Source organism: Podarcis melisellensis (assembly GCF_964234715.1).
Source record: "Podarcis melisellensis genome assembly, chromosome: 10".
NCBI lineage: Eukaryota > Metazoa > Chordata > Lepidosauria > Squamata > Lacertidae > Podarcis > Podarcis melisellensis.
The window spans coordinates 57,364,972-57,387,667 of NC_138542.1; the positions used below are offsets into that span (position 1 = coordinate 57,364,972).

The 22,696-nt window shown below is 44.7% G+C and overlaps 1 protein-coding gene and 1 long non-coding RNA gene across 10 annotated transcripts in view; one reads left to right on the plus strand and one right to left on the minus strand.

The window, feature by feature from the left end:
• The window catches only part of IQSEC3 (IQ motif and Sec7 domain ArfGEF 3), a 133,745-nt gene that overhangs the window by 84,071 nt on the left and 26,978 nt on the right, over positions 1-22,696 (plus strand). For 7 of the 8 annotated variants that reach the window (XM_081926801.1, XM_081926806.1, XM_081926804.1 and 4 more), the window contains exons 3-5: positions 2,446-2,734; positions 12,813-13,900; positions 20,273-20,434. In XM_081926801.1, coding sequence (XP_081782927.1) covers positions 2,446-2,734; positions 12,813-13,900; positions 20,273-20,434 — 1,539 coding nt within the window. Of the gene's footprint in view, positions 1-907; positions 1,047-2,445; positions 2,735-12,812; positions 13,901-20,272; positions 20,435-22,696 lie in introns of those variants that run through there. The other variant, XM_081926807.1, reaches the window with a different exon arrangement.
• On the minus strand, positions 15,326-22,250 carry LOC309378849. Of its 2 annotated transcripts, none has more exons than XR_014172193.1 (4): positions 22,092-22,250; positions 20,320-20,393; positions 17,953-18,173; positions 15,326-16,045 (listed from the first exon to the last, which is right to left on the minus strand). It is a non-coding gene; the product is annotated as an uncharacterized lncRNA (long non-coding RNA). The 2 variants fall into 2 exon arrangements; XR_014172194.1 differs by lacking the exon at positions 22,092-22,250 and adding an exon at positions 21,722-22,084 and having other exon boundaries at positions 20,329-20,393.

Sequence of the window (22,696 nt, forward strand, 5' to 3'; positions counted from 1 at the left end):
CCTGGATCCTGTCCTGGATCCTGTCTCGCACACTAATCAACCAGATGCCTACAGGAAGCCCATAAAGGGACATTGGAACTCTCCCACTCATGAACCCTAGCAACTGATCCCTAGTGTGAGCTGCAAGCTGTCTTTGATACTGGAGGCAGCATATAGCTATAATGACTAGTAGCCAGATGGTCCATGAATTTGTCTGATCTCATTCTAAAGCCATCACCATGCCCTGTGGAGGTGAATTCTATATTTAACTATGCACTGTAGAAGTACTTTCTTTTATCTGTCCTGAACCTTCCAACATTCAGTTTCATTAGATGACCTGACCTTCAAGTGTTCATGAGAGAGGAAGAAAAACTCCCCTCTGTCTATGCATAATTTTATAAACTATGATTGCTATTTTATTTCCCTTACTCTCTTGTTTTTCTAAATTAAGTGTAACCTTTCCTTGTGTAACAGTGTAACCTTTCCTTGTAGGGGAGTTGTTCCCATGCCTTGATCATCTTTCTGATCATCCCTTTCTGCACCCACAATATTCCTTTCCTCCTCTTCTCCTGGTTATCTGCGTAAGGGCCAGGGAACGGTGCAATGTGTCTCTGAGGGGATGTTGATCCTTAGCAAAGCTAGTGTAATGTGGGTTATTGCATGTATTTTCCCCCTAGTGCTAAAGCTCCTTTGCTTGTTTCAGCTCCATCTTCATCTTGCTGCTATGGAAATGAGAATTAGTAAAAGCTTTCTTTTTCTTTCTCTCCCTGGGAGAGCTGTCCTTGCATAATCCTGCAATGCATTAATATTCTTGTCTTCGTGACATCACAGTGTGTTGCCATGGAAATTATTGTAATGTCACAAAAATTTGTATTATGGATTCACTGAAAATGTGGGCGAAGTTTGGAGCATGCTCTGCAAATCAGCAGGAAGTTGGGAGCAAGTTACTAGGAAGTGTTCGGGCTTACAGCTATTGTGAGGCAAAAGAGGTTTTAAAGTTTGATATTCCAAAGAGTGCCCGTCAAAATGCATTCTTGTACCAGTTTCTGCCCCCTTTCATTTTCATGGTAGCAACTATTCTTCTCTTGCCAAACCACTAACCACTTCTTAAACTGTGTAAAGTTAAAAGGAAGGTTTTGGTTTTGATGTGTTTCAGAAGTCAGTGTGTTGGTGAAAATTATAGGGTGGGCCCTTAGATCAGTGCACACTGAATTTCTTTTTGTGTGTGCAAGCGTCTGTTGGATCATTGACTGTGTGTTACTGTTAGTGATATAATTTCTGTTCTGTTTTTGTTTTGTGCCTGAGGATGGGAGGAGTCTAGATGTGAATTCAGGATCTCATCTCCATAGGTCTGTAGGGAAAGAAAACACACATTTTTCTGGGAGTCTCCCTGAACACAATGGGTCTTACTTCTGAGTAAACATTCTCAGGCTAGGGCTTCAGGCAATAAAAAGAACAAATAGGGAACCAGCAACCTATCATAATTCGGCTATTTCCCCCGATTGGCAGTAAGTTCTGCAGTAATTTTAACAGTGGTGGTTTTCTTTTTCTATTGATCTGTCAAACTGCTTTCACCACACTTCTACCTCCTTACCACTTAAAAAAACTTGTACATAAAGCTATGAGTACAAATATAAAACAAGCACCAAAAAGAATACATTACCTCATACTCTGCCTAAACGAAAAACACACAGATAAGTCTTACACAACACCACACATTTCGAGAGTTAGACCTACAAAATATTCCGTTCATGCTGTTATCATTACATTCTGATAAAAGTCCTTCTCCCTTAGGCCACACGTTATATAAGGGTGCTTACAGCACCAGAGAGTTGTATGGCTCGGATTTGGTCAAGGCTCTTTCATCTCACAGTTTGGCTGTTACACTGCATGTACCCGAGGCATACCCTGTAACGTATAAGTTGAATACAGACACTTTTGTTTTTATGCCTTGGTTGAAAAGGACTGGCCTATATCTGCCTCATGAACACACCCAATGCAGGCCATCTGCTAAGCATTTTGGCCTCTCAGGAGCTCAACAAGGCACCCATTTTTTTGTAGTCTCAGGGAAGCAGCAATTGGGGGAAGTCATGACCCCAGTGGGCTACCATACATTGTGTGTGTGTTGGCTTGGTGAGCCACAGATGGTGTAGGCCTCCCCTCACTTTATACTGCCTCAACGGCCTTGGTGTGTAACACAGCGGAGGAGAGGAAAGAGCGATGGTTTCCCCTGCCCCTGCCACACTCCTCGTAGTAGTGCAAGGGCCTACTCAGCGCCAGCTTTTTAACCGGAGCCCAGGAGCTTCCGTGCTTCTGCCCAACCACAGCGACGATGCTCTGCGGCTGTTTGCAAAGCCGATTAGCTACTGAAGGCTAGGGAATGAACATGAAAAGGGGATGCAAAAAAGCAAAACAAAAACAAAAAAACCAAATAAACAAAAGAGAAACGTTGCGTTTTGTTCACAGTGACGATCCCTGCGGTTCAGCCAGCAAGAAACCCGGGTGTGACGCGGAGGACCCGAAGGAGGCCAGCAGACAGGAAGGCAGGTCCGACACCTTGAAGTTAAAAGCCCGGCATGCGGAGCTGCAGGAAGAGCAGGCGGATCAGGCTGCGGGGTGCTCCCTTTTGGTGCAGAAGGCCAGCCTCCACCATACGGGTTCCCCCGTGAGAGGCCAGCGCAGCAAAGGGGCAGCCACATGTTCCCATGCCGCCACTTCCGATTATGAGCTCTCCCTTGACTTAAAGAATAAACAGGTACACCAGCTTCTCCTCATGCCGTGGGAGACGGGGCCGGGGCGGGCTGGGGGCCATTGATCCACTCTCTAGCTTAGTTTCCATGTGCATCACCACTGCCCCGCAGACCACCGCCATTGACGTGGGTTGTGGGGGGAACGGGCATAACAGATGTGGGAAACGACCGTGACTCAGAGGCAGAGCACACGTGTTGCATGCAGGGAGTCCCTGGCTTCAGTCCCTGGCATTTCCATTTAAAAGGAGCAGGTAGCAGACATTGTGAAAGATGCCCACACCCATTTTCTTTCTGTCTGAGATTCTGGAAAGCTTCTGCTAGCCAGAGCTAGTCCAGGGCTAGATTGGAAAATAGGCTGACTTTCTACATTGCTCTTCAATGTTCCCGATACAGGATTTTGCACAGTTCAGCCAAAGGACAAGAAATTTGCCTAAAGGGCGCAGATTTCTGTCACGAAACCAACACATAGACCAGCTCTCAGTGCCTGTTACTTTTGGCTCACGGTACCCAGGGATACATCATTCACCCCACAGACCCTTCACTAAGCAGTGCTAATAAGCTGCACCCCACAATTCAAAACTGGTCCTCTTACTCATCTGACAGACAGATCAAGGACTGAGGCTTTGCATACCTTACTTTGTCCCCCACAGTGAAAGGTGTCTGGAGCAGAAGAACTGCAATGTATATTCATCACTGCTCCCCACTTTTTAAAGTCAGCCATCCAAGGTCTGCTGTATACACTGCAGTTATCACAGGGGGTTCAAACCCCAGGGAAATGAAAACATGTAGGTCTGGGTTGGTGTTTGTTAGATCACTGTGTTATGTGCCTGGGTCTAGCAGGGACCTGACACCTGATAGTTAATCAGCAGAATATCACAACTGCACTGCAGATGAGCTCCTAGATTTCTTTTACGTGTTGGTCTTTTTTTTTTTAAAAAAAAAATGTGAATAGACTCCTTCCTGTGGCTTTAGCAGCAGCATAGATGGGTTGACAAAGTGCAAGGGGCTGAAACGTGTCCAGTTATTGCACCTCCATGCAGGGAAAACGATGCAGCTAAGATGCATCAGGAGCTGGTTCTTCACTGCATTTATGGGTGCCAGGCCTAACTTCTGATCTCATCGTGCATACATGTTTTTGGCTGCATCTATCACACATCTACCTGGCTGGGAGCAAGTCCCAACGGACTGAATAGATGCACCAAGGATTGTTGTGTTTACTTCTTCATTGTCACTGTTGTTGTTCACCCAGATAAATGTTTTGGCTCCTTCGGAGCATCCATTTCTCCATCCAAAGTCCAAGTTCATTACATTTCTAAACTTCTACACTGAAACCTGTACTGCAGCCTTCTTCAACCTGGTGCCCTCCAGGTGTTTTTGAACTACAATTCCCATCAACCTTAGTCAGCATTATGGGAGTTGTAGTCCAAAACATCTGTAGGGCACCAAGTTGGAGATGGCTGACGGCTAATGCCAAGAAAGGAACCCATAATGTGCATCCAGCTGTATACTGGGAAAATGATTTTGGTGTCATGCCAAAGTTCTAAAGATGCAAGACTGAATTGGGATTTCCAGCTTTTAATCTTTTAAGAAATCCTGGTCAGGAGGTGGCGGTTCCACATCATACAGAGTCTGACCAGTAGCAGAACCAATGGGCCAGAGCAGCGTATTGAGGAACCAGGCAAGTTGGGGTCAAACCTAGCAGGATCTGATGGAATAGGATAGAACATGGCAGAATCCAGAATTTACAGACAAGTACTAGTTTACTGTACCCGTTGCTGAAGGCTTGCTGGTTGTGCCAGAAGATCCTGACTGGCTAATTGATACGCCTAAGAGAAAAACCAGTAGCTCTTTGCCAACTCTTTCGGAAGCAAAATGGGGCCATTCATTCACCTTTTATAGCCAAAGCAGCATTACTCACATACAGTATGTTTCTGCATATCTGGGAGAAGTGTGCGAAAGGAGATTTCTTTTAAAATCACTCCCCTGAAAGATGTTGAATTTCCTAACAAAGGGGGTAAAGAGGGGACTGCACATGCAGTCGCATTGCTCCAGTGACTGACGGTTTGTTTGCATTTTATCTGTTCTGGGCTACGCAGCTGCCATCAGATACACCCTCTTATCTTAGCATCCCCATTCCCTCCTGTCACCAGCTGAGTGGAGCTATAATGCCCCATCTATGTGAGTAAGAGCCCCTGACAGTAGCTAAAGGGCGAGTAGCCAAAGGGGAGGCTGAGCTTAAGTGGGGAATGGCATCTTCATGATTTCTTGAGCCTTGGCTGGCCTACTGGCTCAGAGGAGAAGAGAGGAATCTCCTTCACCACCAGCCAGTCTCAGCTGAACAGAAAGGTTTGTAGGATCATGTAGTTGGGAGGGACCCTTAGGGTCATCTAGCCCAGCCCCCTGTAATTTGCATTTCTATGCCTTCTGCAGATAACTGCAATGGAAATAGAGATGTAGAGATAAAAATTCTAACTGGACAGAACGAGGGCAAGCTCAAGATACTGTGCTGCCTGAAGCAAAGGACAAGATGGCACCCTCTCCCATTCTATGTGCAAAAGCCAGCTGGGCTGGCAAGTCGAACTTACCTGAATATTGGACATGGGTCAGTGTCCTCCATGAAGGCATAGGACAGGCTGTGTGCCACTCGCAGCTTCATCCTCCAACAGGTATATCAGGAAGAATGACTGGGGCGGCCACTTACCCCGTGCACAGACCAGCTTGCATGCACCACCTGAGGCAGCTGCCTCACTTGCCTTATACCAAGGCTGGCCCTGTGCTGAATTTGGCATGCAAAGTTTTTCCCTCACTCTTGCAACACTGTGACACAATAGCAATAAGCTCCACCCCCCCAAAAAACCACACAACTATTGAAGGTACAGGAGTCTTACAGTCAACTACATCTGTTCGCCTGACCAACTTGCATTCTAGCCCGTCAGCTGCTTCATAAAACTGCTCATAGTCAGTCATTTCCACAAATGCATCTATATTCACAGCAAATGTATATACAAAAAAGAAGTCCAAATGTACTAGAATAATAACAATGCATAATAAAAAGTATACTTATTGCTACAACAGAACAATACAAAACACCAGCAATTAACATGCACCAACATTTAAGGAAGTGTAAAGCTCACCAATAGTAAAAAAACCTACCTTCACATCCAAAAATTTGACCCAAAGCTGATGACACCAGTAACTATCTAGCACCCGCAAAAAGCCAAAATCCCCCCTTGGAATTCAAATGGAAGCAGCTTCCTTAAGAAGGGTAGGTTCTTACATTTTAGGTGTGGAGGTGTCACCTTGACCCAAGTTGAAACCTAGATGTCAGGAATCAGCCACAAAATTATTTCTTGAAAAGAAGAGACTGCAGCTTTTTCTGTGTTGGCAAACCTTGGTCCAACAAAACAAACTTTGGAAATTTTTATTTTCTTACTAGTTAAACCCAGAAAAAGTTTGAAAACTGGAGAAGTTCAAACGTTCCCACCACCTCCCTTGAGAAAGGCAAAATGAAGCAACCAAGTATAATTGGAAATATATTGCATGGAGAACTTTTTTTAAAAAAATAAAGGATATAGGTGAAATCAAACAAACCCACAAAAAAATCCTGGGAAATGCAGTACAATTGGTATTTAATGAATCTAGAGATGAACAAATTAAATCTACAGCCTGCGATCAAGAATGAAAGCTAAAGCAGTAGCAGAGCTCTGTTCCAGTGAGCAGGCAGCCTCTGAAAAATGGAGATTAACAGCACAATCATGTGCATGGAAATAAGTCCCCCTGTGTTCAGTGGAGCTTACTCTCTGGTAAGCGTGCATGACATCTGCAGTCTAGCTTATTGAAAAATAAGCCAGCTATAGTTCATTTTATTTTATTTTATTTTATTTTATTTTATTTTATTTTATTTTATTTTATTTTATTTTATTTTATTTTATTTTATTATTCTATTCTATTCTATTCTATTCTATTTATTTATTTATTTTTAGAAAACTTTACCGATTAACGCAGCCTTCATCAACCTGGTGCCTTCCAGATGTTTTGGACTGCAACTTCCACCAGCCCCACCAAGCATAGTGTTGGTTGAGGTTGATGGGAGTTTTAGTACAAAACATCAGGACAACACTACCAGGTTAGTGAAGGCTGACTTAATTTAATAAAAATCTCTATGGGCGGGGGGGGGGGGGGAGAGAGACTAGCACAGATAAAACTGAACAGAGTTAAAAATTAGGAGTCAAAGTCCAGAAAGGCTTGGGTAGGGATATGTGTTTTTAAGAGCTTAAAAGATCATTCCTGCCTCCCAGATTGCCCAAGGCAATCCAGAGATTGGGTGCCATCACCAAGAAGGCCCACTTCTGTAGGTGAAAATCTGCTGGGTGTGGAGCAACCAGCAGTATCCCCTTAGAAGATCTTGGTTAGGTCCCTACCCGGGGAGGTGGTCTGCTGGTCCAAAGTTGTTTAAGGCCCTAAATATCAGCAACAGAACCTTGAACTTCTTTTGGTAGCTAACAGTATTTCTGAGAAGGTGGTATCTCATTGTATGGCCTGGTCTTAACAACCAGTTAGGTCAGATACCTGCTGAACCTAGGTGCCAAACCTCTTGTTCATTAGGTCCTATGCATAACTTCATTTTGCACAAGTTTCCACAAGTCTTTATTTTTTGCACTGAGATGCAGAAGTAGAAATATCTGCACGCATATCCCCGATGATGATGAGCCAGACCTTTTGGCCATCAAGCTTAGCATTGTCCCCATGGACCGGCAGTGGATTTCCAGGGTTCCCAGACAGGAAACTTCCCCAGGCTTACCTGGAGGTGCTGAGAATTTGAACCTGGGACCTTCTGCCTATAAAGCAGGTTCTCCATCACTGTCATGTCTGTGTCATGCACTTAAACCACTTTCAAACCTGTTTCACCCTCATGGCTCACACAGGAAAACATTCAAGTTGCCTTACAGTGAGTCAAACCATTGGTCCATCCATCTCAGCACTGCCTACACTGGTAGCAGGTCTTCAGGGTCGCAGGTAAGAGCCTCTCCCAGTCCTGCCTGCAGATGCTGGGGACTGAACCTGGGACTTTCTGCATGCAAGGCAGATAGAAATCTCCTGCTACTTTTGCAGCAAGGGCTTAGGCATTCAGTGAAGCCATTTAGGGCTGCCTCCATTATTAAAACAATGTCCCCCCCCTTGCCTCAGTGACTTCAGTGCAATGCCACCTTCATGTAATATTGGGGAAAGGGAGCATTGCTTAGAAAAGTTTATGCTCCTGCCATTTATTTAATTCTTATCAGGGGAACAAGAAGCTGGAGGTGGAATTGTATAGTCCAGCCCAAGTTCAGAGTGTTTCAGTTCCTCTGTTTTAAATGGAAATGTTAATGGACTGGGCTGTTTGGCATTTAGTTGTTATTGTTTTTGAAGGGAGGGGTGTTGCTGCTGTTGTTTTTTAGTACCTAATTTAGATTTATGTGGAAGTTCAGTTGGGTTGCGTATTTTTTAATGTTTTAATGTTTGTTGTTTATGACCACTTTTGTTATGTTGTAGTTATGCATTAGTTCACATTGTAAACTAGTTTGAATTGTGGAAAAGCAGCATACAAATGAAATTATGTATGTATGTATGTACATACGTACTTCCCTATGGCCCTTTCCCCCAAATCAAGGCTTCCAGTCAAGGTTTGCCTTGCCACGCAGCAGGGAGAAGCAAGAAGACAGATATAGACAGGGATTAGTACAGCAAGACTTTTTTAAAGTGTTGGCCGTAGCTGTGCTTGCGTGTGTGTCATTTGAGCTCCACTCCAGACAGCAGGGATTTCTTGGCCTGGCACAGTTCCCAGTTCCAGAAAACCATGTGTCTGTGATGGGGATCTTTGGCACAGAATTCTAAACAGCTTCCCCAAAATGTTAACGTGACAACGTTTAATCAATTAATTGGTTAGACAAGTCTAACTAAAAGCTGCGTGGTTAATCGAGCCACAGATTAGCATATTTTAATTTAAGTACTTAAAGCGCACACACAACTCCCCTGTGAGGAAAGGTTACAACATTCGGGGCTTTTTTCGTTCAGAAAGAAAGGCGAGTAAGGGAATGATAAAAGTCTGGACCTCTCTTCTTCCTAGCCCAAGCAAACCCACATGACAACAATGGTGTGCTAGTTTTTAGCCAATTAGAATTTTTTGTACATAAGAGAGCATTCAGACACATCTTTGTCCAAGGTGATGCCCAAGAAGTACTTCTCAAGGGGCTGATGGCAGCTGGTCTACATGTTACACCTACCATGGGGATTGTCACCCCTATGATGCCAGCTTCTCATCTCTTGAGCCCATCATGTAGTGAGTTCCTTCCTGCCCCAGATGGCAGACATGGCACTCTGCACAAAATACTGTATGTTCTGCTGGGAAAAGATGTTGGAAAGCTATACGATGCAAGCAGGTCACTTGCCCTATTTAATCTAGTCACACAGTCACTGTACCATGTTAAGACAGCCTATTTTTGCAGGGTAGTATAAGGGAGACCAATTTTCCTTTTATTTCAGGCTAGCACTTAAATCTCAAAATTTCAAATGAGAGAGGTTGAGTGGTTCCCATCTATTCACTCCTACACACAAACTCCTAGAGAAGCTGTTGATTCATCAGAAACCTCAAGTGGTCAACCACATAGCTGATGGTTCCTACTATTGTGGCCACCATGACATTTTCAGCTTTATTAATAGCAAGGTATACTTTATTCAGCTTTGTAACAACTAGGCCATACATTCAGGGTTCCAAGCTACACATTACTTAAAAGTGTGCTTATAAGTAGGCTTTCATCCTTAGCAAAAGCTGCTATTGGGGTTCAGATCCACATCAGCACTGCAGTACGTGGTGAGAGTCTAACCCTTTGTCCCATATTATTTACTCAGCAAAATTGCACCCTGGCGCTGCTGTTTGTCTCCAACAGTGCTATTTGCAGCAAATAGGACCGCAGGAGAGACACTTCACTGCACAAGTATTATTTTATATATCTTTCTTTTTTAAATGTATATGCTTTATTTAAACGTGCTTATTTCCTCATGGGAATCTCAGGGCTTAGTGTGAGCCAAGGCTTTAATATGGGGTGCTGTTTTCTTCTTTTTATTCAAATAATCTAGATTTTCAAGACAGCCTACAAAGAGAACCATAAAACAAATGTAAAACAGATCAGAAACATCAGAAACAACAGCAATTATCATACAAAAAAATAAAAATAAAACAAAAATACAAAAAATACAAAATAAAAAGACAAAATAAAAATACAAAAAGGTATAAGATCAGTTAATATCCTGGGCAACCCCCCCCCCCTTTTTTAAAAATTTCTAAAACATGGCTCTCCAGGCAACCCGGAGATATTTGATCTCTCTGAGTCTCTCAGTTTTGGCGTAACAAGCCTAAGATACAATCTAATTTATGGATATTGTCTGCTGCGCTTATACCATGTGTCTGTTATAGTGGACAATGATTGGTCACGATTTTGGCCTTAAATGTAAATAATTCAATGCTAGTACACTTAACCATTTCCCCCAATTCAAATGCTGAATCTGCCCTGTGGAACCTCCAGCACATGTTGCCGCATTGTGACTCAGCAAGTTGCACTTTGATCAGGACATGAGAGAGTGCAACCCAGACATGTGCTGAAGGGTTCATATGACCTGTGCAGCATTCCAGCATCATTGTAAACATGGCATCATGTCAACCAGGCCATCTGAATTCATCCTAAATCATTTGCTTCTACTGTCCATCTCATATGCTGGATAAAATTGGGTTGCAATAATGTTTTATTCATTAGAGTAGTGCCCAGTAGGCAGAAAGAGTTTAGTCCTCCTAATCACTCTTAGAACTTGGGAAATGGAAAAAGAGATGCTTTAATTATTCAAAGAAAGACCTTCAGCCCAAACTGATTCTGACTTATTGACAAAATCCATCCCTTAAGACATCCAAAAATAATTTGGGGGAAGTGGCGCAACTCTACGCCACTCAGAATTCTGGCCCTAATTCTGACTGCCTCCACGTGCAGCTAATTGTGCTCAACTGTGTTCCCATATGGCCATGTGCATCAGCAGAAGAATCCAGCCAGTTCAGTGGGCCCTAGATAAGCACTGTGATGTACAGACATGCACATCAATATGTGCACATATACTTGTATCAGCTGCACTTGTGGAAGCTTGCTTTCACATACACGTCCTTTGCTGCCCCTGTTTCTAGTAATTGCTGATCGACAAGGCAGGGGAAGATGGAAGAAAATGTGCACTTCTGAAAAACCTCAGGGTTCCTCCAAGCCTGTTGATACCTCTCTGCTGCAAAGGTAGTGCCATTTTGGCTACATATGCAACAGCATTCATAACCTGAGCATTGGTAGTAGAGGGAATTGTGTACATACTTGTGCAGGAGAGAAATAACTGGGGTGGGTGTTTCTTGAGAATCATGCAGTGTGATGCTCAACCTTATTCAGATGTTCTAAGTAATGGCATCATTAGTAAGGTCAGAGAGCGGCTGGTGTTCCTGTGGCAGCATGATCAGTTGGGTTCCCATATGGTAGTCTGCTTATCAATGCAAAGGTGATTTCCATCACTTGGCCCTCCCTCTCCAATTCATTCATTTTATTAATTGAAATCTTACAAACCCCCGTTTGCTCCAGAACTCTGAAGAAGAACAAAGTACTTTATCAGGCAAAAGAAGAACGAAGCCAACCACGGTCTCAGTAAATCTCTACGGGGATAATTAGTGTCCATCCTTTCGACTTTCTTCACCACTTCCATCCATCACCTGCATTAGCACCACTGCTGCCATTGTCACCTGATGATCATTCATGGGGACCAAAGCTGGGATGATGTATATGGTGTGGACTGAAAGCACACTCCGGTGGTCCTCTTGTTAAGCTTTTATCAGTGAGGTAGTAAGAAGGACACTATTGGTACAAAAATTCTTCAGACAAACCGGGCAGAGCTTTCAGGCTCAGAATGTGCCAGAGGACAATGCCCAGTTTGGCCATGGTTTTCTTGACTAATTCAGCGTTTTTTTTCTGGGCATTCATCAATAACTAGCCCATCCAGGGTGTTTGTATATTCTCACTCCTCTTGATATTTATCCCTGGTGATATTTCTAACCTCTTAAACCAGATCTTCAGTTCTTTTTGGGGTGCCATTGCAGGACACACATCACCACTATCTTTTTCTTCCTTGTTTATGGTTCTTACATTGCTGATTATTATAAGCAAAAGAGCAAAATATTTAGAAGTGGAGGGAGGTTTTTGGTCCGTAGATGGCCCTATCTTGCTGAGGAACATAAGAGTTATTTTTAATGATGATGATGTCCCACCTTCCACCCAGAACCAGGACTCAAGGCAGCTCACAAAAATTAAAACAAACGTAAATAAAACACAGAGAGTTAAAAATATAGAAAATTATAATAGGTAAAAGGTAATTAAACTATATAAAATTAAAATGGGCCAAGATTGCTCTGTGGACCAGAGGTTTCTAATTCTTCGTGTATATGCTTGGATTGTTTGTTCTAAGAAATACATATAATAAATATTTTTAAGCAGCACTGCTGGAATCCCAGAGTATGCAAATACATAAGGCTAGATTGGATGATACTCTGCCTAGCACATGTGGGGGGGGGGGAGTGTGCCCTGCCCACAAGGGACTTCAGTCCCATTTCTACTGGCCCCATATGTACAGCTGGGGATGAAACATCCAAATATCGCTGATATGCAGCAACATTTGGGCATTCTGCTCCTGCGTATCCATGCTGAGACAGCAGAGGTGAAGCCACTGTGTGGGAGGAGCTACGGACCCTGGCCCCCCTTGACATAATGGCTTAGATTGGGGGAGATGCATCATCTCATCCACCCCCCACGTAGAACTGGATATGGGCCCGGCAAGAAAAGGAAACCATTCCTTTGTGAGCCAAGTAAATTGTTTCCAGAGCCCCTCAGTGCACACAGCAGGGAAAAGAGACTCACAAATGCAGTATTGAATTCTCGAGAGCATACTGTATTTAGAGAGCAATCAATTTGTACATTGAAGTCGCGGAAACTGGTTCTGAAATCAATTTTTTAAAATACTGCTTTTCTGTTTCAGATCGAAATGCTAGAGCACAAATATGGAGGCCACCTGGTCTCTCGGAGGGCAGCCTGCACCATCCAGACTGCCTTCCGCCAGTACCAGCTCAGCAAAAACTTTGAGAAGATACGGAACTCGCTCCTGGAGAGTCGCATGCCCCGGCGGATTTCACTGAGGAAAGTCCGAGTCCAGAACTCTGAAAGTTTTTCTGCTGAGAAGGCCCTCGTGGAAGGCTATAACTTTGTTGGCATCCCCTTGGTGAGGTCTCCGTCTTTGCCAGCTACCATAAGCGGGGCCCTGACTGAGCTGGAGGACTCTTTCACCGAGCAAGTCCAGTCTTTGGCCAAGTCTATAGATGACGCCCTCAGCACATGGAGCCTGAAGACGATGTGTTCCCTTCAAGATGGCAGCTCCTACCAGATAAGGGAGACATTCAGCGCAATGCAGCCAAACCAAGACTTGGAAGCCGAACTGAAGGATCAAGAGAAGGAGGAAGGGCTGCTGCCAGATACGTTGCCAAAGAGCAGCAGCACCCTCATGATGGCCTTCCGGGACGTCACCGTCCAGATTGACAACAAGAACTTCTCCGTCTCCTCATCTACCTCGGTGTCTATGGCAAACTGCCTTGCCAACAACACCCAGGCGGGGGTTTCTCAAGCTGCCAAAATAGAAGAAATCCCAGAGGAAGCTGGGAAAGAGAACCAAGAGCCTCAAGCTGTCTCCAAGGGGCAGCCTGACTCCGGAATCCTTCAGAACAGTCATACGGCAACTGAGGGGAACATCAACACCAACGGCTTGGCGGGAGGGGAAGCAGACCAAGAACAAATGATGGTGCAGAAGCTGGAGTTTGGCTCCAGCCACGAGGCTGGGCAGAACAAGGGCTCGGAGGCAGAAAATGTGGACAATTCAGAGCAGCTGAGCAGCAGCAGCACCTCCACTTCGGCCAAGTCTGCCTCAGAGTTGTCTTCGAAGGAAGCCCTGCAGGCCATGATTTTGAGTCTCCCGCGGTATCACTGTGAAAACCCGGCCAGCTGCAAATCTCCTACTCTTTCCACGGACACCATGAGGAAACGGCTCTACCGCATTGGGCTAAACCTCTTTAACATGTAAGTGGATAATAATAATAAATCTTTTAATCTCCCGTGGCTTTCCTCAATTTGTGACAACAAAGGCTGTTGGGGGAAAGTGGGTTTGTCTCCTTCAAGTCACATTGCTTTCATGTTTAAGGGTTTGGCCACCTAAGAAACGCAGGGCCTGTTTTATTGTGGGTCAGGCAGTTGCACTGAATTACCTCAGTTTTCATGCCCTCTCCACAGAGATTTGCCACTTTTGACGTGAGCATTTTGGCTGCCATTTTTCTTTTGGCGGGCTTGGTATAATTATACACCAGGCAGCAGCAAGTTAATATCTTTCTCTCCCCTATCCCTCTCTCCTGCTTTCGCTCAGCTAAGACCACTGTGCTGTGAAAAATAGCTGTAGGTATTGGGGGTGGGGGGAGGGAACCAGGCACAGCAGCCGGGAAACTGGAGTCAGAGGAGGTCAAAAACATTACATGTTGGACTCGGTTTTTGAAGAGGCACTTTGGGCCTCTTCTATTGGCTCTCAGCATGATTCTCTGAACCTCAGTAATCCTTGGGGGAATATTGTAATTTGCCCTTCTATAGCTTTGTCATGCACTTTAACAGTTGGTTATTATTCCATTTGTTGGATGGTAATAGCAGATGGCGTATCTCCGGGACTGCTCATTTTATTAACTCAAACATTAATATGAATGTAGAACTTGAAATACATGCATTTTTTTTTGCATTTTTTTTGCATTTTTATCCCACCCTTCTCCCAGAGAGCTCAAGGCAGCATATACAGGGTTTTATCCCATTTTAGCCTCACAACACTTAGGGTTAGAAAACATGACTCACCCTGGGCTAACCCATGTGCTTCATGGCTGAGTGGAGAATTGGATCCAGGACTGATGTTCTATGAATTGCACCCATATTGGCTCTCATTTAAAAAAACAAACAACTAAGCACATTCTACCAAACTTTGGGCGGCTTCATATGAATAATAACCTTTGCCCTGCAGCTGCTGTAAATCAAATTGCAGGAGGGCTGCCTTAGTGTTGTCAGCATACTCTCAGAATCATTTGCTATGTGAAGAATAGCTCTTTCGAGTGAAACAGTTTTTACTTGCCTTGAAACGAACTGAGAAGCAAGTGTCAAATGGATTTCTTAGGGGGAGATTCAGGGAGCCACCCCCAAGGCTTTGTCTCTGGTATTTACCCATTTGACACCTGAAGGCAGGATGTCTGGAGGAGGACCTCAATGGTTGCTTTGGTTAATGGGTCATATATTGGCTGGCAGCCAAGGCCAGCCAAAATTTGCAAAGCTCTGAATGCAATCTGATCAAAGTTTAAGGCTCCTAAGCTTCTTTTTTTAAGAACAAAAGATAATGGTGCTCATGGTTAGCAGTTTGACTGAAAAAAGTGCTTATCTTTGGCTGGGTTGTGCCCATTGTAATTATTTGTACACACCAACCATGATAATAATGGGTTGTTTATTATAATTGCTTTGGTTTTTTTGATTGTGTCCAAAAAGGCCAATTTCATATCTTAGGTTACACCACCCACCTTTAGATTCACTCGTAGCTGGAATTATGCTGACAGCAGATTTCAGAGAAACATTTTGCTAGTTTTGCCCTTCAGATTTTTCTATCTTCTATGTAGGTCGGTTTTCTGCCCAAGTCTTTTAGTGTACCTAAAACAGCTCTCTGAACCTCCACTCGTAATTCTAAATTTATGGGAGAGAGTTGCTGGAGTATTTCCTTTGACTTGAAATCATTACATGGGGAGCAGCTCTGAGATGCACAGCAGAAAGAAAATGTGTTGTTTTTGGCTTTGCTGTTTACCTGGGTGACTGCAGGGCACCTTCCTTTGCAATCAAAAGGGACATTCCGACTACTTTATTTGTTCTGTGTTTTGGCTTGCTGTGAAGACTGTTAGAAGAAAGGCTGTATTGCCACTTGAGTTGATGACATTTCTGGAAGGTAATTGGCATGGACACAGTTGCATTAGGTATGTCACAAACATTTCACCGAAAGCAAAATTCAAAGCAAAGGTGGGGCTTTCTCCAACCGATACAGCAACCTCTCAGCAGTGGCAGTGGCATGGCTTCTTCTCTTTGCAGCTATGATGTCAGCAACCTCACCATCATTTTGCATCCCACACAATACTCCAGAATTTGCATTGTTCCTGGGCACTGTGTGGGGGCAAGGGAGAGGGAGACCATTGGAGACCATTCTGCAGTGTGATCCTCTCTTTTTTCAGAGGGGAACCAAAACACATACTCAGAAATTTTATTAGAAAAATACATTTTCTGAGAAATCACAGCTTAGCTCTAAGAACTCCATGCTGCACATCGGTCTGGCCCAAGCTGTGGGTGTCAAGAGCGCCACCTAAGCTGCACTGCTAATTTGCTTTAGCATTCAGTCAGCTGGTCAGGCACTACAGTGCTCTGGCCTCATAGCTGTCTACTCCACTTGAACAGTTCTTCTCTAGCATAAGGATTGCCTAGTTCTGTCTCTTTTCCTGATCTGGACCTCTGCCTGCTTTTAAGCAGCCTCTGGTTTTGCCGCCACTGGAACCCAACCCTTGGCTGCTTTGGGCCACACACCCACATCTGGTCCACTTGGAATGCCAGCTCCCTGGGCAGTGGAACCTGCAAGCAGACCCTGCTGTTTCCTGTTTCCTTCAAGTGAGGCTGAGTTAAGGCAGGGGAAGGGAGGTGGAGGAGAGCAGAAGAACAGGTGTGAGCATAGGCTCAGTTGACTTCTGTAGACTTACCATGTCCAGTCCAGCCCTGTGGTAAGTCTGGGGCCAAGCAGATAGATGCTGTTATTCTCCCCCATGAATGAATAAGGAGGGAGGTGGCAGAATCCTAAAAGTGGTTCCCAAGAACAGAAGTTAGAAAGACCAGAGAAGCAGCTAGCCCTGGGTAGAAAGCTAGTCTGTGTGGCTACAGACACGCTCTAGGAGTGGAGATGTTGCTGACCTATATAGCCTACCCAACTATCTACCTATCTCGTGTACAGTAGTACCTCAGGTTAAGTACTTAATTCGTTCCGGAGGTCCGTTCTTAACCTGAAACTGTCCTTAGCCTGAAGCACCACTTTAGCTAATGGGGCCTCCCGCTGCCGCCGTGTGATTTCTGTTCTCATCCTGAGGTAAAGTTCTTAACCTGAGGTACTATTTCTGGATTAGCGGAGTCTGTAACCTGAAGCGTATGTAACCCGAGGTACCACTGTACTATGGTTTCAGCTCAGTGGCAGACCATCTACTATGTGTTCAGAAGGCCTTAGGTTCAATTGCTGGCATCTGTAGGCAGGACTATAAGAAACACTGCAGAGCTGTTGCCAGTCCATGCAGGTAATACTGAACTACTTGACTCAGTATAAGGCAACTACTGGATATGCAATCTGTTCTAGCCTTATTCTTGTTGCACCTATGGACACACTTAGAATCAGAGACTTGTACAGTAGGAAGGGACCCCGAGTGTCATTTAGTCCAATCCCCTGAAATGCAGGAATCCTGCCCACAGACATTCCTGGTTGGGCTCGAACCACTAGCCTGGTTAGCAGCCAGATGCACTGATCCATTGGGGGCTTGGTGCAAGATTATTATACTTGCTCATTGCCTAGCACCCATGTTACCAGAATGAAGCCAGCCAGAATACTGCATCCCTTCCGCCTCAAACTGAAGAACAACATAAACAAAAAATTGGCCCTCTTTAAAATCCAAATGGCTTACACTCAAGCAAATAACAGTTTGTGGTAAGTGCTGAGGGCTGGTGCTATTCCACACCTTCTCTCCATATGCACACGTACCTCATTTTGGACCACATTCTCAATCTGCTTTTTGCCCTGCTTTCCCCCAATGGAATTAATTACCTCTTGTGCAACACCCTCAATGATGATAAAAAAATAATGACTTCTGGTTGCCAAATGGCTTTGATGCTGTTCCATTTCACCATTTGGCTGTGTATATGAGCCTTCAGTTACAGAAAATGCTCCCCGCAGAACAACAACTGTTATTGCTACCACTAATAAATGCCGGGATGCTTGGTTACATAAACCTTCCTGACAGGATTTAATAACACCAGTGGCTTACCTACAGCGTTATATAACCGCTGCCCAATACAAAATTGGGTCTATGTGGCCCAAGAGGTCTTCTGCATGGCCTTGTTCTCCATGTCTTCAATCATGCAACTCCCCCGTGAGCAATTATTGAGTAATATTCTGAATTGTGACAGCCTCCCGCAAATTGATTGAATGCATTTGTGACTCTGCACTTCAAGCGGCAACACATTCCAGAGCGAGTGGGTGGAATTCCTGGAATGGAGAAAGCCTCATTATGCAGTGTTGCTATAATAGCGGTGTTTGTGTAGGCGGCCATTTCCGTAGGTGGAAGGGAAAGCCAGGAGAGCTGTAGGAATCCCGCAGCACCCAGCCAAACTTGCTTAGCTCCTCAGGAAAACAGGGGGAAATATTGCCAGCCAAACCCATAAACAACACAGGCTGTGGTGTAAATCACATTGTGAAGAGCACTGAAAGTGTTTCAGGGCAATGTTACTGTGTGGTAACCTACATAAGCACTTATTCCATGCGGCTATTTTACACCTGCATGCTAAGCAAATGGTGTAAGGAGCAAGTTCAGCTTTAAATAACAATGAACTCAATGCTCAGAGGGCCTCCATGTGCGATGTCCTGACACACAACACGCATGCGTGACGTCAGGATGTTGTGCAATGTCACATCAGCCCCTCAATCCTCTGGAAAAGGTGGTGTCTCTGCGCTGGAGTCTCACTGAAAGAGTTGATCCCTTTTAGAGAGTCCCAACACTTCAAACAGAATCAGTCAGATGACAGATTAAATTTACATACTGTCCAACTTTTTCAGACTCAGGATGTGCATCTTCTGGGACACATTTCCGAGCTAGGTACGTGACCCGTGCCTCACTCTCACACTGACAAATAGGGGTGAGTTTTTTTGTGACGAGAGCACACCACAGCATCCCAAAATGCCCACTTTGGGTGCTGTGAGAGTTCTCAGCCCCCCAAAAGTGATTTTTCAGATCTACAGTGCAGCGAGAGAGATTGTGGCACCCAAAATGGCTGCCATTTTTTTTTAAAAATGACTGTAAGTTTGACACCTTTATATATCTGGGGTGGGCCCACATATAAGGCCACATTTGCACCATATATTTAAAGCACCATGATGCTACTTTAAACATTCATGGCTTCTCCCAAATAATTCCAGGAGCTGTAGTGTGTTAAGAGTGCTGTTTCCCTCCCAGAACTACTGCTGCCAGAATCCCCCCTGAAGAGGGATTGATTGTTAAACCACTCAGGGTCTTGTAGCTCTGGGTAGGGAATAGGGGCCTCCTAGCAACTTTTAGACCCCCTAACAAACTACAGCTCCCAGAATTCTTTGGGGGAAGCCATGGCTATTTAAAATGGTGTCATAGTGCTTTAAATGTATGGTGCAAATGTGGCCTAACAGAAGAACAGACAACAAAAGTGGATTCTGTGAGCTCTTAACATGACATTGCAAGGCCGGAAAGACAAACACCCACCAGCTAGTACTCAGTGGCTTGAAGATCTCATTGCCCTTTCTGTGTGGGAATCACTGATCTTGTTTAGATACTTATTTGGACATATGGACTATGTATCTTAATCTGTGCATTTAAACAAGGATTGATAGACTATTCCTATTATTAGGGTCAGCTGGCAATATTTGTGTTTTTTTTATTTCCTTTCGTTAGATCTGCAAAGTAGAAAGTAAAATAAAAGTTGACACCACAGAAAGGATCTTATGTAACTGCCATTTGTGTATCTTACTTCATATGTATTCCACCTTTCTGCTAAGGAACTCTAAGGTGATTTGCAGCTTTTTTAAAAACAACAACACACAGCTTGCAATCTAAGTTATATAATAGCCCTATTCAGGGATTAAAGCCCTCATGCCATTTGAATTGTGTGAAGGTAGAGTGGGGATGCGCTAATTTTACCTCTGCTTCTTGTCCCTTCGCTGTTACCCATCCTCACCTCCTCCCTGCATGTATTTAGAAACTTGCGCGATCAGGATTCTCAGTTACACGGGGAGCCTATATAAGTGCTGTGGAATTGCTAGCTATGATGTCTGATGTTCTACCTCCATTGTATGATGCAGCAACGCTCCTGCATACCAGTTGCTCAGAATCACAAATGGGTAGTAGATTCCTGTTGCACTCAGTTCCTACTTGCAGGCTCCCTACAGGTTGGTCTCTGCAAGGAGACGATGCTGAACTAGATGAGCCTTTTTGTCTGACCCAGCAGGGCTCTTCCTGTGCTCTGATATCCCTTGCGATACAAGAAATGTGCTTGAGATTGCTGTGCTCTGAAGTACTGAAGGCAATAGCAAGTTGACTCTTGACTCCCTCTACTTCCCAGAAATCCAGACAAGGGGATCCAGTTCCTTATATCTCGGGGCTTCATACCAGACACACCGATTGGAGTGGCGCATTTCCTGTTGCAGCGCAAGGGGCTCAGCCGGCAGATGATCGGGGAGTTCCTGGGGAACAGCAAGAAACAGTTCAACCGGGATGTTCTAGAGTAAGTGGCCTTTCCAGACCCCATTCTTTTACTCACCCATCATCCACGACTCCTTCTACTGGCAGCTATTCCCCCTGTCCCCACCCCCAATTGCTGCTCTCTTCCTGGCATTCTTTATTTGAAATAAATATGCATCTGCTTCTTGTTTGCATCTGGGGAGCATTGGGAATAATCCCACTGAAATCAGGCAGAGAAGCCCACAGCATTAAGGAAGGGGAAATCTGGCTGCCTGATTTGTTTGTATTCTGGTTTATAATAGTTAACAAATGGGAACAACTTGAGGAGGCGAGAAATGCTCAGGCTGGGAATCAGGGGACCTGGATTATCCTTCTGCAAATATCTAATGACACTTACACTCCCAAATCAGTTAGAGACTTGGGGAAATTCCTGCCCCATTGCCCACCTTCTTTACGTTGACTCAGCACTAATAAATAGCATGACCCAAGCAAGGCCAGTGACATCATCCGCAGTGACGGCAGGCAAGGCACACAAAGAATTGAAGCAATGAGCCTAGGGCAGTTGCAGCTCAAAACACCAGATTGAGGCTACTTGGACATGCATCACTGGGGCTAAAATATCTAAAGATGTGAGATGTAAAGACAGCTTGGAGCCTGTCTTCAAACATGAGCTGTCAGACATACCAGCATATCAAACGCTTGCTGAAGACCTTCAGCCTTGCCACTCTTTGCTAGCTCCATTGCTCTCTCCCTGCTCCAACCCTGCAATCCTGTCCTCCATTGACTTAGCCTGGGGAAAGCCAAGGGCACATCCCATAGCCAGAGGTAGTGCAGAAGAGGAGAGGAACGGGCATGTGGAGGAGGCGGTGGTGGCAAGCAGGAAGCTTCAGCCAGTGTTTGATTGGCTGGTATGTCTGCCAGTTCAGGTTTGGAGGTGGGCTCAGAGCATTGTGAATTTTCCCCAAGCACCCTTGTTATCTTGCTCCCTTCCCAGACCCCTTTGTGCACACTTTTCCTGTTCTGTTTCAAAGGCCTTGCTCTGTGATGACATTGCAGTGGGTGGCATTCAGCTAGGTTTTACTCAGCGTAGACCCATGGACATTAATGAACTTGACTAAGTTTTACTCATTGTAGACCCACTGAAAGTAACGGACCTCCATTACTTTCAGTGGGTCTACACTGAGTAAAACTTAATTGAATACAACCCAGTATGTCTTTTGTATGCAGGTCAGGCCTTCTCTGATTTAGGATTATCTAGGGTGTATTTACAGTACCAACTTAAATTCTTCTCCTTTGGGAACTATTTTTCCCATTTATGTATAGTATGTACATTTATATCCCAACTTTCTTCCACCATGGGACCCCCAAGGCAGCATACATGCGTTTCCCAGGCACAGGCGTCCTAATTTAAAGGTCCACTTCTTCCTGTCAGACAGCCACCAGGCTTAATTCTTTGCAACCAGTGAAATGAATATTGATCCCCCTTTGTTTTTGTTTTTTAATATGCTGCATGCATATCGATCTGGATATAATTAAGGGCTCATGCTCCCTCCAATGTTCTTGTGACAAGCACCACAATTAAAAGTAACTAGGGCAGAAGCAATAGGGAGAGGGATAGCTGTGTATCTGAGGAAGCAAGGGAAGGGTCACTTCAGTCACAGGCTAGAGGACCCAGAGCCACTGGGAGGTCGCACCCCTACCAGCAGAGGTTATTGGTTACCGGCCTCAGCCGTCATCCAGAGAACAAGCATCTGCAGTAAATCTTAATTCTCCCCTCAAAGCTGGAATGGCAGTTAAACTGTCAGTTGTCCTGTGACTGCAGAAGTGAGAGGAAGGACACTTTGGCCTAGCCACTAGCTAGAGGAGCAAAAGTCACTGAATGCCAGTCATTGGGAATGACAAGTGGGCAGAGCGCTGTTGCACTCAGGGCCTAGTACTTGCAGGCTTCCCACAGGCATCTGGTTTGCCACAGTGAGAAGAGGATGCTAGACCAGATGGGCACTCAGTTTGGTCAAGCAGGGCTCTTGCGTTCTGATGATTGCTCCTGTTCCATCCCAGCAAGAACGCCAGGAAGGAGAATATCACTTTTATGCCAATGGGCTGTAAATGCCACTTAACAACCCTATTTGTCCTGGGCAGTGTCAAACTACTCTCCCTCCTCTGCCTTCCACCCCCGTGTGTGTGTGTGTGTGTGTGTGTGTGTGTGTGTGTGATTTTCTAGATTGTAACTGCAAGGGCAGCTCCTGTGTTTTCCTTTTTTGGCTTTTGTGCAGAGCCTCATTCATATACAGGCACTCTAGAAACC